A 17,600-nucleotide genomic window follows, 5' to 3' on the forward strand; every position below is an offset into this window, starting at 1 on the left:
ATTCTCTTTTTCCTCTTGTGATGCTTATGTTACTCAATAATGAAGTAAAAATAACATTGCTTAACTACTCGAATTGATAATGCCCAAGCATCTCCAGAGAATTCAGTTTTCTTGAAAGTAAAACGGTATTGGAAAATCATCAAATTGGTGACCAAGTAGTTAATGTCTGAAAGGATTTGACAGTTGAGTTAAGGATGGGGGCAGAACGCAGTAGAGTGGGAACAGTTTGTAGCTATAGATTAGTTTCTTGATTGCAGAAGAAACAATATCCATAACATGTTTATTTTTCATTATTTTAAAATCTTTCTCTGGCATACTTGAATGATGATGGTGTTATAAAACTGAAAAGTGGGGACTTGGTCTGAGTATGGAACTCATAATTAGAGAATTAATATTGTAACTGCCACATGCAGAGGCTGCAACAAAACTCTCTATTAGACCAATCTCTGATGTTTAAATACCTCTAGGTTTTCTAGGAGGCATTGGAATAATTGCAAGCTTAATGAGTTGGTATTCTGAAAAGGCATGTGTGTAATGATCCTTTTTCTTCAAAATGTTATTTCTTGACTAGACATAAAATGTATATGGAGACAATATGATTTCTTATAATTACTATGTATAGAGAAATACAGTTTCCATTGTTATATGAAGTGCCTTTTTAAATTTCTCACTTTTGTTTAAAACTTAAATTTGATGTCTTGCATATATTGTTGGTGGTATTTATGTGAATTCTGTACTGTGGTTTAATCGTGTAGTTTGTTACTTTATCATCTGTACGATTGCACTATCTAAATGTACTCTCCTTCTGAATGTTAATTTGTTTATAGCACTGTTGGTTTATTTCAGAAGGTTGTAGAGTATACCTCCTTCCCCCTTATTTAATTAATTTCACAGTAGTTCTTTTTAGTTATTAGTAATTGGCCCAGTTTTCTGGGCATTAAAGCAGCTTTTTTTCCTATTTGTGTGTAGGTTTTCTGATTGAGTCATTTGTCTCTTATCTAACCTTGTTCTTAGCCGTGGTAACACAACTTATATTTGATAAGTAGATGTGTTTACTTGGTTAGAAGAAGCAAGGACATTAAAAAAAAAAAAGCAGTACATTTGCTGACACTTTATTGTTTTTTTTTAAAGACTGTGTGACAGTCCTTATTGGTATAATTATATTTAAACCCTTTTTTTAACTGTGTGGCAGCTTCTTTATCAGTATAATTCCATTTATTAGCCCTCAAAATGATATTTTGAGGGGAGCATAAACTCTTTCAGGCTACTTGGATACTATTTAGTACCATGTTAGTACTATACTAGTAATTTACTGAATGATACCTAAGTGACCTGATTGATAGTGTCCTTAAGGGCCCGATACATCCAGGAAAACCTCTCAGGTACTGTAAACAAGGAGGTTGAAAAAGACACATTCCAGAATCCCTTTTAGCTGTAAAACTGCATACTGATATGGATGAACATATAGAGTTCAGTGGCATTCATTATTCTTGAAGATGCAATTAATTGACTGGGATTCTGATAAAGGTTTAAAATTATGGATTAGATCTTTGTAGAAATAGTTTAAAGATTGCAATAACTGAAAACTTTTCTTTTTTTTAATATGAGGCATATTTTGTCCCAGTCTTGCACTATTTGTGTTTCCTTTTAAAATTTACCATTCTATACTTAGTGTTAGTGGCTAGTCCAATAATTGATGGTTACATCTGTATGCATCTTATGCATGTTATTCAATTGGCCAGATCCACTCTGTATGTTTTTTTATTAGTGGATGCACAAACCAATCAATCTTCATTTTTTTACTTAAGAAAATATATAGGTAGCAGTTCTCAGTAAACTGATGATGATTACTGTATTGACTGCAAATCTTTTTGTTATTTTTCCAGATATAAATGAGTTTTGTAAACCATTGAAACTATTCTTTTATGGAATTTCCCTTCCTGGATGAATGATGAGCATATCGTTTTATTAAATCTTATTTCTCTTATTAATTAGGGATGATATTTTTGTACTTCTTTGTCTTTTCATTTGCTTGATTTTATTGTACTGGAAACTTTTTTTAGTGTTTGGTACCATTGAGATATCTATTACTGGAAATTTTGTTCGCTTCGGTGGGATATATCTGGAATTGATCACAGTCCAACCATGTCCTTTTGATGTTAGCATATGAGTTATTTTATTCTTTGTATTAATCTTTTCTTCCCCTTTATACACCACCTCTTTCTAAAAGGATGTCTGATCTTCCCCTAACCCCTTTGATTATAGATTATATTTTTTATTCTACTAGTGTATACTAGCCAGGATTTTGATGTGGTTTTGTATTTGTATATTCAAATACCATGTCTTAGTCTTAAGCATTATTGTAGGAGATTTTCTAGTTTTTCCTAATGTTCTTTTTTGAAAAAATATAGCCAGTTTAGTCTCTCAAACTATACTTTCATCAGTTTTTAGTGTCTTATTTAATGTTAGTATTATTTTCTCATTTCTACATATTCTTCATACAAATGTATTCTTACATGTAGTTTATGGTCAGATGCATCTTACAAAAATTTTGAAGCCCATCACCATGGACTTGCTAGAGCTATAGTACAGCTCCAATATATTGTGTCTTAAAGTTAGCAATTTTCTCTAGGTTTTAAGGACTTTACTGGTTTTGTCGAAGTAACTGTTTCTGATGGTCTGTTGGATTTTCTGATGCTTTGTCAAGAATTCAACAAGATTTCTCAGGTTGTCTGTACTTTCTTTTAGGACTTTGGAGATCTTTCAAGTTGTATTGTTTTCTAGTATTCTGAGTATATTTGTTGGTAGAGTGAAAGTAAATGTTTTATATTTGGTGATGTTTTAAAAAATTCTATTTTGACCATAAATGCTTCAAGTATTATTGTGTTATAGGTGCAGTTGTCCTTTTGTAAAAGTAACTTTCACATGCTATTTTTCCCCATAAGCTATCACATGCTTTCCGTTTAATGACCTATAATCGTGGCTCTATCACAGCATTCAATTTTAAGGGCTACAATTAGACCTCTTGTTAACTTCCTCTTTTATCTGTGGTGGTATGTTTTCACACTATCTTGATTTATCATGTAGTAATACGTTAAATAACTACCATGTTTGTGGTCCCTTGTTACCTCTTTTACTTGGCAAGGCAACAGTGATGTGGATGATAGAACAAAAACATTTTTCCAAGTCACTAAACACAGTTTCAAGTTACCAATTCCGTTTTTTAACATATTTAATTTACATTAAACTTCCTGCTTTTAGATATGCAACCCATTCCTTTCTACCTTAGGTAGAATATAGTTGATAGATAAGTAGTCTCATTTAGGCTCTTAGCACAGTTACCTGTGTATTGATCTTTCTTTAATTGCTTATAACAGTTCCTATATACATTGCTGGGTCTTGCAAGCATCTTGATAGCCTTGTGTCTATCTTCTTCCTGCCTGGAAGGCAGTAGAAGAAAGAATCTACATTTATGGAGCCTAGATGTACTAGCTCAGTGTTAGTTGCAAGCTACTCTCGAAATAGAAATTCAGCCTTATTTTGCAGATGAGGAGGTGAAACTGAAGTCAATAAGCAACTTGCTTAGGTGGTATAACTGAGCTTTAAACATAGATTTCCTCCGCAGTCTCAGTTCAGCATTGTACTAGGCTGTCCATGTGTTTTTCAAAGCCCCACTCAAGTCTTAACCTCTATAATAAACTAATTTTACATACACTAATTTTTTTCTTTTCTGTACTTTGTATTTATGCTATACTCTCACCCTCTTGGTATTTGATGTCGTATATTAACTAATTCCTGGTTATTACACTTGTCACATCAGGAGCCCTATTCTCTTCTCTCATTGAGGGTTTTACTGTACTGGATAATTCTTGATTCATAGTCATTGCCTTCTGTTTCCATTCCTTTTCGTCACTGATTGTTTTAAGTCAATCTTACTGTTTTTTTCTTTGTTCTTCACTTTTTATTTGCTGCACTCATTCTGTTTCAGATATATACTTAAGTTTTTTTTACTGGCATCTTGAGGATATTGGCTTACTAGAAGGAAGATGGAATGGTGCAAAGCACATAGTATTTGAATTCCAAAGGCCTTGATTTCAGTATTACCAAGTCACTTATTCTTTGAGCCTCAGTTTTCCTACTCTCAAGATAATATCGAAAAGTACTTAGAAAACACTAAAGCCCAATACAGATTTCCTTTTTTCAGTAATTGTGCTGTTTCTGTTCACATTTATAGATTTCCTATAACTGTGGAATGGTATTGGCTATAGATAGATACATAAATTTTCAAATGTATTTAATAGCATGTAAATGTTCTTTTCATGCCAGGGAATCATGTTTCCCTTGTTTATAATTTTTTAAGGCATATACAAGCCTCACAATGAGCTAAGTCATTGAAAGACACATTTAAAGTAAAATAGTCTCTTTTCTCAAGTATAAGCTAAGAAATGCTCATAATAAACAATAAGGAAATAATAAAAGAAAATGTAGATGAAGACCTAGAGTGTGTAAGTATGTGTATATGATTTTTGATGGATGGCATGTTGTCATTTTATAGCTATGTTGGAAACAATCTTTTCATTTGTCAAACATCTTTTTCAGTATCTGCTGTGTGCCAGCAGGCACTGAGAAAGGTGTGGGAATACTGACAGTTAATGAGAGACAGTATATTCTCTTAAGAGAAACAAATACCAATACAGTGTAATAACTGTCCTGTTTAGAAGAATGCTTGTGGAGATGCTGGAACAAGAAAGAGGGCCATTTAGAGGAGTCAGGAAGGCTTTTCTTAAAAAGGACTTGAGCAGAGTTTTGGAGGATGATTAAGGAAAAATTAGTTGGTCTGGTAGAGAAACAGGAACCAGACATTCAGGTGAATCCTTGTGAGGAATATCATGAGGTGTGTCTGGTGTTAGAATTATAAGGAATATCCTTTAGGTGAGACAAATGAAGGTGACTAAGCAGAATAAAGAGGATAAGTTACCTGTGAATATGTATTGGTTCCTACATATTCAAAGTATACTAAGTTTGTATAGCCATTATGTAAGGTTATAGAAGTAGTCTGTCTAGAGATTGATTTGTATTTGTCCATTATGGACATCTAGAACAATTTTTTTCCCTGAACTGAGCCCAAGGAGGACTCCTAACAGTGCACCTGTGGCCCCAGGGCAGCTCCCAGTGATGAGAAATAACTGAGGCACTGGTAGAGAACAACTTTAAGGATAAACAGGATAATGCCCCTGAAGTGGCATGTGGCATCCCATCATAGGTATATGACTGCATACTTAAGGGTCACCTTCGGGCAGGTGTCTTCAGTGTAGATAAATGTGGCTAATTTCCCTGTCTGGTGACTTACAGATAATTTCTGGGTGGACGTGGGGAAAATGAAGATTCTTATAAAAATGTTGCTTCTTTGGCGTTTGGAGGTATTGTATTGAAGAAGGAACTGTGAACCTGTGCTAGTGGTATCTCTGGCAGCCCCAAAACACATTTTGTCAACCTCCTGTTTGTTTTTTCAATTGTTTAAGTTTCTTGCCTTGTTGCTGTTGCTGCTTTCACTTTTTGTCTTCTCTACAGTTCATCCTTTTTTTTCCCTGTGCCAGAGGTAGAGCGGAGACGCTCAGGGTTTGCTTTGTCACAACTTCATATTCAGAGATACTGTATTTTAAAATTCTGTTAAGTTTCAAAGTTGCATAACTTTTTTTTTTTTTTTTTTTGGTCCTGTACTGAAGGAGGATCAAAGTTGTTTTCCTAGAAGAGGATTTTTATAGAAATAGATATTGGCAATTTACCCAAAAGGAATACAGGAAGACTCTTATTTAACAGGTTTGGTGGTACTAGCCTTCTTAACTGAATAAAGTACTTTACAGAATGGGGTATATCTGTATGTATGTTTTAAAATTTGTTCATATAAAGCGGATGTTCTGTGTACTTTGTATTTGTAAACAACCAGTTGGGGTGGGAAGGAGATTGCTTTGTAAAAAGGGTTTCCTGGTTCCAAAGCTTTGCTGCTGGAGATGGTAAATAAATATTGTACTGCTTTGCTGTGTTAATCTCTTCTGCTTTATCTGTATTTGGATATAAAATTCTTGAGAAAATTTTTGCTTTTCAAAGTGTTATTTGGGATGTGGTTTGACTTACAAGTTGGGCAGAAGGGGATTTCTAGTAAATAATGACTCTGGGGGCTGCAAATTTCAGACCAAACTATAGACCAAAGCTTTAGGATGGGCAACAATAAGCAGGCTTTGAAATTGAGTTGTATGAAGTAATCCATTTGTTTCAGAAATTTTCTTCAAACCAAATGCACTAGTCAGATGGATAATGTAATGATTTTTGCAAAGTTAATTCATTGCACTTTTGCAGTTGGTTGCTCATTTGAGCTTTCTTTGAACTTTGGGGTTCCTTACATACAAGATAAAGATAATGGAGGAAATAGTCATTCACCAGTTGGTGCCCCTCTGGCTAATCAGTGCCAGCTGACACAGGGAGCTATAACAACAAATAAACCTCTCCCTTGGATTGTTCTATGTATCCTTCACCTTATTCTTCACATTTCTCTCTCCTACAAATTTTATCTTTCCTTATAACTGGCTTTTTCAGTAGCCGGAAGTTCCTTTGGTGAGTCAGATAGGAAACTGGATTGTTGTGGTCACTTCTTTGGGTAATAACTATTTTTGTAGTGTGCTTTCCTCCTCGGTTATATCATCTTGTGTGGTAGATGAAGCAGAATTATTCCATTTTACAGAGGTCCAGAAGACTGTATTCATATTTCCATAAAAGTGATTGTGTAGAAAATGCAAAATTTAATGTTTTGTTAGTTACTAAAGAACTAAAGTGTTTTTTAGAGATTAGTAGTAATGATTTAAAAATACATATTGCTTGTTCAATAAAAAGCCACAAACTAATAACAGTGCCATAAGCTATGGCAAAATGATTTCTTCTGTAAGGCCCTGCTTTTAAATACTGTATTCTAGAAATTGCTATGCAAAAGCAATCACTCCTTTAATTCTACATTTCCTTTGAGTTTATTTTGGCATACTTCTAAATAACTGATATAACTAGTTATGACAGCAAGAAGTGACTTCGAGGCTCAACTTTCGGGTGAGCTGGATGTATGAAGAGTAAAGTTGAAGATCTGCCAGAATTTTAATATTTGAGGAAATATATTCATAGGACCTTCTTTAAAAAGTTTTTATAAAACAAATAGTTTACAGTTTTGTATGGCACCTAGCTTCTTAAACCATAATACATTTCAGGATTAAGAGTGAATTGTTCAAGAAATAGGCATTTGTAGATGAATTTTAGAAGAAAGTTCATTTGGAAAGTGGTTTATGTAAACATTCATCTGGGACTAGTCAAGTAGAAATTCACCTTATAGTAAAAATTTCTTTTGGTGTGTAATTAGCTTTCTTTGAACAAATCTATTAAATTTACCTAAGAGAACTTATCTTTGTGATCAGAAAAGCTAAGAATCTTACTTTCTATATTTACATTCCACACAAATGGAATCAGCTGACTAAGCTAACATTTTTAAGTTTCAACTTTTAATTTGACTAGGTGTAACTTGAATATTTTAAATACATTTTAAAACATAAAATTAGTACATATACTTTGAGCTTTTTTTAAAAAAGTACTTGTCTAAGGAAAGAAAAATAACACATTTATGTTTCAGCGAAAGTTTTGCTTTGCAGTGTAATGGTATTTGGCCTTAAATTTGTGTAAAAGTATTTTCCCAGTAGCCATGCATGACTTGCCTTAATTACTGATTAATATGTTTTTGTTAGGTTTGTAATATCTAACAAACCCAATCATTATACCTCTAGGGACAAAAATCTGAAAAAGTTAAATACAGTTTACTAATAATGTTCCTTCTAGACACATTTCCATCTATATTTATGCAGAATAGATATTAAACATTTTTATAAGGCATAAATTAGTGGTTTAAACCAAATCTATTACGTTCCCAAACAACAAAAGATTGACCTTTGTTGTTAACACTTTCTGGCTTTATACAGTCTTGTTCACTAATAATTAAAATTTTAACAATTTTATTACATATGCTGATTACAGAAAAATTAGAAAATAGATATAAAGAAGGAAAAAACTCTCCAGACAAATAGCCACTATTTAATATTTTGATTTATAACCTTCTAGATTTTGCTTATAGATATTTACTGGATCATTTTCACTTAACAAATATAAGTGATAGGGAAAAGTCATTGAAATGTAAATTTAACATTATCACTTCCTTGATTAGTGGGATTTTGTGTCATGCTGTCATTGACTTGCCCGTTTAACGGTTTTGTACACTTTATTTCATAGTAGATCACAGTATCACAGCAATGTTAATATATTGTTTGGCCATTCTTCCCAGAAAAGCAATTGTTAAATTTTAGCTGTTTCCAGAAAGACTTTATACATTAAACTTTATTAGTAAATGACAGCATTAATTACTTTTGCTGAAAATTTTGTCTAAATAGTGGGATTCTCATTGGATGTGACTCCTGGTCTTTTATGATTGGGTTTTGTGGATTATACCTCAGTATTTGTGAGTTCATGGTCTGAACTGGTTTCTGTTGAAGTAGTTATTGGTCTGCAGCAAAAAGAGAAAAAAAGGACAGTGCAGCTAGTTTGTCACAAGGCTAAATTTGTTTGGTATAGGAGACTACTAAGGGAAACAGTGTTAGCCTCAGACTGTATCCTTATTCTTCTGATCAAATGATGTTAACACCATAGATATTAGTTGCTTTTTAAAAAATAACCTTACTTGACAAAATAAGGGAACTTTATGTCAGGCTTTCCTTTACCTCCTCACCCCTAGTTATATTGACCTACAACTCCTGCTACTAGATGTCATAAGAAAGCTCTCTTCTCGCCCAAGTTACATCCTATTTCTAGACTTGGAATTTTTGCTATAACTCAACCAAGCTACATTAAAAGATGAAACATTGTTCTTTAGAACAAAAGAATTCTTTTACCTATATATGCTTAACTTTCATGGACATGTGTACTCTGGTTTAACCAATATTCTGAATCTTGCTGTCATTTCTAGGATACATCCCAAGTTTGCTTTGTACATGTTTTACCTCAAGTTTTACATAATGTAAAGAAGTATATTTTAGAATATAAGAATTTCATATTCTAAATCAGAATCTGCCTTTTAACAACTTCTGGCTTTACAGCATCCTCCATAATGCTGTGTAGTTCTGGGTATGGAAGAAAACTGATACAGAGAGTGATCTAAAATATAGGCAAGTAGAGACTTGCATATCCCCAGTATTTCTCCTAAGGCTTTCCTGTGCTCCTCCCAAATAACTGAGTGGATAACACTGATAGCTTATTCACTATGAATATCATCTCTTTAATGCTATGTATCTTACAAAGAAGTTAGCCCAGGGTGACCATAGCAAGTACTTCAAGTAGGATGACCCTGAGGATCCTATAGCTGCTAATACTGTAAATGAAATTTAAAGCCCCTTATTCTTATCATGGATTCAGAGCCAATTCAATTCTTGCTTCAGAAGTTACATATCTGAAAGCTTGACTTTTATTAGAAAAGCTCCAAAGACCTAAATGGTAATTCAAGCTATAAGCTTTGGGGGAGATGGCAAATTCAGCCTAAGGAGAGCAGTTCTGGAATTTTATTTTATGATTTCACATTAAATTACAACTCAGCATTTTGGCATTAACAGAATGGTAGTAATTTCCAATGCTACGAATTGAGTGGCCCTTTTAACCAGCAATCTTGACCTCTCAATGGAAGATTTGTGATGGAAAAATATCATGACTATTCTGGTCTGCCTTATATACTTGTTTTTACCCAGTTTAACAGAAAACATCTTTTTTTAATACAGCAGTTTTCTCATTTTTAAAGTGTTAACTTCAAAATGGCAAAGGTTCCAAATTGAAGCCCTTGTTTTTTCTAACTACCATTCCTTTTCCTCTACTCCTAGTACATTTTCTCCCAAGTCAACTTTCAATATTGACAGCCAGAGTTCCTTTTTTTTTTCTTTTTAAGAAGGTAGAAACTTTCTCCATAGTGGGGAGGAAGAAGGAGCCTAAACTCAATTCTAAAATGTCTCCTGTTTCCAGCATCAGGGCTTATGAGTCTTTTTAGCCCTTCAAAGTCACGAAAGATAATAAACAGATGAGCAGAATTAGTAGAATAACAGAAACATTCTTTTTATTGAGACATAACCATATACTGGTTGAGTATCCTGTATCTGGAATGCCTGGGATGAGAAGTGTTTTGGATTTCAGATTTTTTCCAGATTTTGGAATATTTACATTATGCTTACCAGTTGAGCATCCCTAATCTGAAATCGGAAATGCTCCAAGAGCATTTCCTTTGAGCATGATGTCAGTGCTCAAAAAGTCTTGGATTTGGAGCATTTTGGATTTCAGATTTATGGGTTAGTAATGATCAATTTGTGGTTAAATAAAAGATAATGTAGGCTACTAATAGCTTAATATGAGGAAAATAATTTTAGTAAGTAATTTGACAATAGTACCAATAAGTTTACTTATTTAACCTTTAAAAGGTAATGGTAGGGCTGGAGATGAATTTTAGAATGAGGTTGAAGAGATCTAAACAAATTCTTAAACATTGTTTAAAGGGCTATACAACTAACCTTTCCTAGTGTTATGAATATGTTTTGGTAGCATATGAGTATGAGAAAGGGATACAATTTTGATCACACACTTATATTTTGTGACTAGTGGATGACTAAAAATTTTATTTGATATATAATTGCTATGTTTCTGAGTTTAATTTTCATTTAGCTTTGCGTCCGGATTATGTCTGTAATTTATAATATAAATTAGAGAATCATTAAGAATGCTTTAAACTTCAAGAAGAATAAATATTAAGTAAAGCTTTCCTGAATGAATATAACCTTAGAAATAATTCAAACTGATTGTTTTGTTGGGGAGTAGGAAAGAGTAAAATGATAGTGGAAGCATCAATTCAAGGGTAGCTCTTCCTGAGTTAGGATTGCCTTAATTTATCTAAAACATGGCTTTCATCCTGTTCCCAGAATATTCACATTGTTGGTTGTGAACATGAGGAACTAGAGACAAAAAATTCCATTTCCTAGTTGCAAATGAGACTGTATTTAATAATAAAATATTCATAATTTCTCCTTCCTGTCCCTTATATCATTGCTGTCATTCATTTCAGGTATATACATAAGCATAAATGAGTATTTTTATGTGTATATACAGGTTGAACATTCCTAATCAGAAATCCAAAGTCTAAAGTGCTCTAATATCCAAAACTTTTGAGGGCTGACATGACACCACAAGTGGGAAATTCCACACCTGACCTCATGTGAGATGGGTTGCAGTGCAGGTGTACAACACCATTTATTCAGTGTCTCCAAGGGAGAAAAAGACCCTTCTGCCCCCTTCAGCTGCAGTATATCTTCCCTCCCCACCCCGCCCCCCAATTCCCATATGAAAGCATGCTCACTAAGAGTAATAAAATGGCAGGAGTGTGGGCTGCACATATCAATGGCAGGTTCCCCATGTTTCCCCACATGGGGCAAAGACCTACGTGCATTATTCACTGTTTGTTTGTTTGTTTTCCAGTATTGTGTGGTGTAAAGATATTGTTGAAAATGTCAAAAAGGCCTGTAGATACCCCTATGCATAACAGGGATAAGAAAAAGAGATCTCACATATGTTTATGGCACAGAAAGTCAAGCTGTTGGAGAAACTGGACAGCAGTGTAAGTGTGGAACATCTTACAGAAGTCTATGGTGTTGGAACAACTACCATATATGACCTGAAGAAACAGAAGGGTAGACTGCTGGAGTTCTGTGCTGAAAGTGATGAAGAAAAGTTAACGTAAAGTAGAACAACACTATATAAAGCTAAAAATAAAGATCTTAGTTGTGAGTGGATCTGTCAGCATTGGAGTGAACACATGCCACTTAATGGTATGCTGGTCATGTAACAAGTAAGGATCTGTGATGATGAACTGAAAATTGAAGGGAACTATGAATATTCAACAGGCTGGTTGCAGAAATTTAAGACAAGAATTGAATTTTTAAAGATGTGTGGTGGTAAAGCATCTGCTGATCATGAAACAGAGAAATTCATTGACAAGTTTCCAAGGTCATTGCTGATGAAAATCTGATGCCAGAACAAGTCTATAATCCTAATGAAAAATCACTGTTTTGGTGTTATTGCCCCAGAAACAGCTGATGAGATGGCTTCTGCAGGAATGCAGGATGCCAAGTACAGAATAACTGCTGGGATGTACTAATGCAGCGAGCACGCATAAGTGTAAACTTGCTGTGCTGGGCAAAAGCCTCTGTCCTTGCTGTTTACAAGATTTCTTACCAGTCTCTTGTTAATGCTAACAGAAAGACACGGATTACTAGGGACATCTTTTCTGATGGGTTTCACAAATATTTTGTACCAGTGGCTTGTATTCAATGCAAGAAAGCTGTATTGGATGAGAATTGCAAGATTTGTTATTCCTTGACAACTGTTCTGCTCATCCTCCAGCTGAAATTCTTTTTTTTTTTTTATTTCAAAGTATTACAGGGGTACAAATATTTTTGGTTACATGGATCACTTTTATAATGCTTGAGTCATGGTTATAAGTGTTCCATCACCTACATAGTGTTCATTGTGCCCATTAAGTAAGTTATGGCCCATCCCCTCCTCTTCCTTCCCCTCTGAAATTCTTACAAAAATAATGTTTATGCCATGTACTTTCCCCTAAATTTGATTTCATTAATTTAACCATGTGACCAGGATATCCCTAGATTAATGAAAAGTAAATATCAAAACACCTTCTGGAACAGCATGCTAGCAGCAGTGAACAGAGGCATGGGTGTGGAAGGTATTCAAAAGGAGTTTAGCATGAACAATGCCATAGTGTTATTGCCAGTGCTTGGAACATAGTGACTAAAGACATAGTTGGACATGCCTGGCACAGCCTCTGGCCTGCATCTATTCAGTGATGATGAACAAGGTGGTGACTTTGAAGGATTCTGTGTGTCAAGTGAGAAAAAATGATGTCTGAAGTCCTTACATATGCAAAAAAGATACCTTCAGGGTCTGTCAATAAGCTGGAAAAAGTGAATTTTAGAGAGATGTTTTAACATTGATAATGAGGCTCCGGTTCATTCACTGAATGATGGTGAAATATTGACAATGGTTGTTAAGGTGATTGTGATAATAGTGATGATGAAGATGACATTAACACTGCATAAAAAGTATCTATAGGTGACATGGTAAAAATGTGTGATGGACTTAACTGAAGGATTAGCGCAGCCTGTATTCATAACAGAACAAGAAATCATGTCAGTTTATAAAATCAAAGAGAGACTGCTAAGTCAAAAGCTATTATTAATGAGGCAGATGACTCTGGAGGAAATATTTTTTTTTTTGAGACAGAGTCTCACTCTGTTGCCCAGGCTAGAGTGAGTGCCGTGGCGTCAGCCTAGCTCACAGCAACCTCAGACTCCTGGGCTCAAGCGATCCTCCTGCCTCAGCCTCCCGAGTAGCTGGGACTACAGGCATGCACCACCATGCCCGGCTAATTTTTTTTATATATATATATTTAGCTGTCCATATAATTTCTTTCTATTTTTAGTAGAGATGGGGTCTCGCTCTTGCTCAGGCTGGTCTCGAACTCCTGAGCTCAAACGATCCGCCCACCTCGGCCTCCCAGAGTGCTAGGATTACAGGCGTGAGCCACCACGCCCGGCCTGGAGGAAATATTTTTAAAAAGCCGTTTGGAAGAATGCCTCCTTATCCCTAGAGGACCCACTGTCTGGTTTCTCAACTGCTTCTGATGTTTCTTATCACCTAAAAACAAAACAAAACAAAACACTGTGTAGTAACCTTTTAATCAAAATACAGCATCATAAATAGAGACTGAAATCCTGCCGTTGTTTATTGTTGCTGTTAACAGCTGATACAGGTGTTCTGGTGATGCTACTGTGCTTAATAGCCTTGAACACATTATTTTTCCATTGTATTAATGATATGTCATATTTTTTTACTGTTAAATACTTCTGTTTGAAAAAATGTAAGAAAATGTTTATTGGTAACATACAAATTCAGAGTTGGGAGTGATGGTGATGCCAAATAACCACAGATTGTCCACATGGGTGGCTGAGACAGTGACACCTTTGCTTTCCAATGGTTTGATGTACACAAGCTTTCTTTCGTGTACAAAGTTATTAAAAATATCATGTAAAATTGCCTTTAGGCTATGTGTTTAAGATGTATAAGAAACATAAATGAATTTTGTTTTAGATTTGGGTCCCATGCCCAAGATATCTCATTATGTGTGTGCAGGTATTCTAAAATCTAAAAAAATTCAAAATCCAAAACATTTCTGCCCTAAGCATTTTAAACAAGGGATAATCAACATACACATGCACATATACACATATGCACAAACATAAGTATACATAATCAAATACATTATTGCTATTGTTATTTTGTACAAACTGTTATCTATTAGGTCAATTGAGAATACGAAAAAAGTTTTTCTTTTACATTTTACCTTTAATTATTCTTTCTCTAGTGCCCTTCTTTATGTAGATCTGAGTTTCTTTTCCTTTCTTTTCTTTTTTCTTTTTTTAAAGAGATGGGGTCTTGCTGTGTCTGTCGCCCACGCTGGAGTGCAGTGGCATGGTCGTAGTACACTGTAACCTTGAACTTGTGGACTCATAGGGGTCCTCCCGTCTCAGCCTCCTGAGTAGCTAGGACTACAGGTGTGCACCACCACATCCAGCTAATTTAAAAAATATCTTTTTTGTAGAGACGGGGTCTCACTGTGTTGCCCAGGCTGCTCTTGATCTTCTGGCCTCAAAAGATCCTCCCACCTTGGCCTCCTAAAGGGCTAGGATTAACAGGCGTGAGCCACATACCCACCCAGCCTTACATGGTTAAATTAATGAAGTCACATTTGGGGGAAAGTACATGGCATAAACATTATTTTTTATAAGAATTTCAGGGGGGAGGGAAGAGGGGGGATGGGCCATAACCTACTTAATGGGCACAATGAACACTATCTGGGTATGGGAACACTTATAACCATGACTCAAGCATTATAAAAGTGATCCCTGTAACCAAAAATATTTGTACCCCCATAATACTTTGAAATAAAAAAAGAAAAACAGAATTTTTGTCAAGAAATAACAAATCTTGTACCCTTTATCATTTTCCTTTTCCCTAAACAACTTCTTTTAACATTTTTGCAAGGAAGGTAGACTAGCAACAAATTCTCTCAATTTTTGTTTGTCTGAGAAAGTCTTTATATCACCTTCGCTTTTGAAGGATAGTTTCATAGGATACAGAATACTAAACTGGTGGGTTTTTTTCTCCTTAACACTTAAAATATTTTACTCCACTCTCTTCTTTCTTACATGGTTTCTGAGGAGAAGTCAGATGTAATTCTTAACTTTGTTCTTCTCTAGATAAGGGGTTATTCCCCCTCTGGCTTCTTTTAAGATTTTTAATTTTATCTTTGAATTTTTGCAGTTTGAATATGATATGCATATATTTAGTTTCTTTGGTATTTATCCTGCTTGGTATTCCCTGAGGTTCCTGGATCTATGGTTTGGTGTCTGAAATTGATCTGGGGAAATTCTCAGTCATTATTGTTTCAAGCATTTCTTCCTTTCTTTCTTCTCCTACTGATATTCCATTACATGCATGTTACACCTTTTGTACTTGCCCCACATTTCTTGGATATTCTGTTCTGTTTTTTTCAGTCTTTTTTTTTTTTTTTCTCTTTTCAGTTTTGGAAGTCTCTATTCACGTACCTGCAAGCTCAAAGACTTTTCCGTAGCTGTTTCCACTCTACTAATGAGCCTGTCAAAGGCATTCTTTGTGTCTGTTATTGTATTTTGATCTCTTGCATTTCTTTTTGATTCTTTCTTAGAATTTTCATTTCTCTCCTTACATTATCCATCTTTTGTTGCATGTCGTCTGCTTTAAACGTCCTTAGCATATTAATCATAGTTGTTTTAAATTCATGGTCCAATATTTCCAGCATCCCTGCCTTGTCTGGGTCTGGTTCTGACGATTGCTCTGTCTCTTCAGACCGTTTTGTGCCTTTTCTTAAGTATGCTTCATAATTTTTTGTTGAAAGTTGGACATGGTGTACTGGGTAAAAGGAACAGTGGTAAATAGGGCATTAATGATGTAGTGGTAAGGTGTAGGGGGAGAGTAGAGGGACATAGTCTATAGACCTGTGATTAGATCTCAGTCTTTAGGTGAATTTATGTCCCTGAACTGTGAACTTCACCAGCGCTTCTCAGTTTTCCCCCATTTAGATGGGACAGGATGGCTACAGGCAGCTGGAGTTAGGTATTTTCCTTCCCCCAGGTTAGTTAAGCACTGATAAAACCCCAGCAGGTTAGGCTCTGGTAAAATAGTTTCTCTTAGAGGCAGGTCTCATTAAGGAGAGCAAAATGCTCTGGGATATTTTAGTGTGGTTACTTGTCCCTTCCCCTCCCGGAAGCGTAAGGGGATTATTCTCTAATCTTCACTGTGAGAACCTGGTAGAGCTCCTGGAGGTAAGAACACACAAAAATGTGAGGGCCCCTCTATGGCTGGGTTCCCTGAAGTTTTTAACTCTCAGACTTGTCCACACTGAATATCCAGCAATTCATCCATTACAGTTCAGGTTTACTTACCCCAGTACTTGTTCCTGTGGAAGTTTCTGCTCTTGAGTTTCTGCTTCAATAAATTAGTGTTCTTTATTTGCCCCTCTCTCTCCAATTTTATGGAGCAGCTCTTTGCTTTATGATCTCACTTCTCTGATAGATCTCAAGATAGTTGATTTTTCAGTTTGTTCAACTTTTAACTTATCATTAGGATGAAGTGGCAAATTCTAAGCTCCTTATATTCCACGCAGGAAACCAGAAGTCACATCTACCTTTTTTAACGAATAATTTCTCCTAATATTATCCTGGCACTGCTAAAAAAAAAAAACAGAGCCAGAGATGTTTGTACTATTAGACCCCTTGGAGGGTGGACTTAATGGCTTGATGACATTACCTTATTGACTCAGATCAAAGCAACCCAAAACTTTTCAATATCCGGATGATTATACAGTGAATATAAATGTCCTAGCAGCTAGTTTGTCTAAAACCAAAGATGCTGGTGAATAATTGGCTGACTTACAAAATACCACATAAAATATACACAGCTAGGTTATTAAGAGAAGTATATGGTTCTTTAGTACCGTAGCTGTTTGGTAAATGGATATATGTTATCCAAATATTAATTTTGTTAATTAAAAGGAATGAAAGTTATTTCTTCCATTATAGGAGAGTGTTAAACGTAAAGACCATATTGACCATCAGAAGGATAAAGTCGCTTTAACTCTGGCTCGTCTAGCCCGCCATGTTGAAGTGGAGAAACAGCAGAAAGAAGAGAAGAATAGAGCATTCAGGGTATGTGACTATTTTAATTGGTATTTTACTGAATTATACAATTGTTCATAATAAAGCTGTAAAGAGAACCTTTACTCAAAAAAAGTATGATTTTTCCAAGGTTAGCATGTACCCTAGATAATTCATCAATTTAGTTGTAATTTATAATAGCTTGTTACATATCTGTTTTTAGTT

At 35.0% G+C, this 17,600-nt stretch overlaps 1 protein-coding gene across 2 annotated transcripts in view; it reads left to right on the forward strand.

Annotated features, from left to right (window-relative positions):
- The window catches only part of ZNF451 (zinc finger protein 451), a 71,211-nt gene that overhangs the window by 12,644 nt on the left and 40,967 nt on the right, over positions 1-17,600 (forward strand). For both annotated transcript variants that reach the window (XM_069489104.1, XM_069489105.1), the window contains exon 4: positions 17,301-17,426. In XM_069489104.1, coding sequence (XP_069345205.1) covers positions 17,301-17,426 — 126 coding nt within the window. The remainder of the gene's footprint in view (positions 1-17,300; positions 17,427-17,600) is intronic.

The sequence above is a fragment of the Eulemur rufifrons genome, chromosome 15, assembly GCF_041146395.1.
Source record: "Eulemur rufifrons isolate Redbay chromosome 15, OSU_ERuf_1, whole genome shotgun sequence".
Classification (NCBI taxonomy): domain Eukaryota; kingdom Metazoa; phylum Chordata; class Mammalia; order Primates; family Lemuridae; genus Eulemur; species Eulemur rufifrons.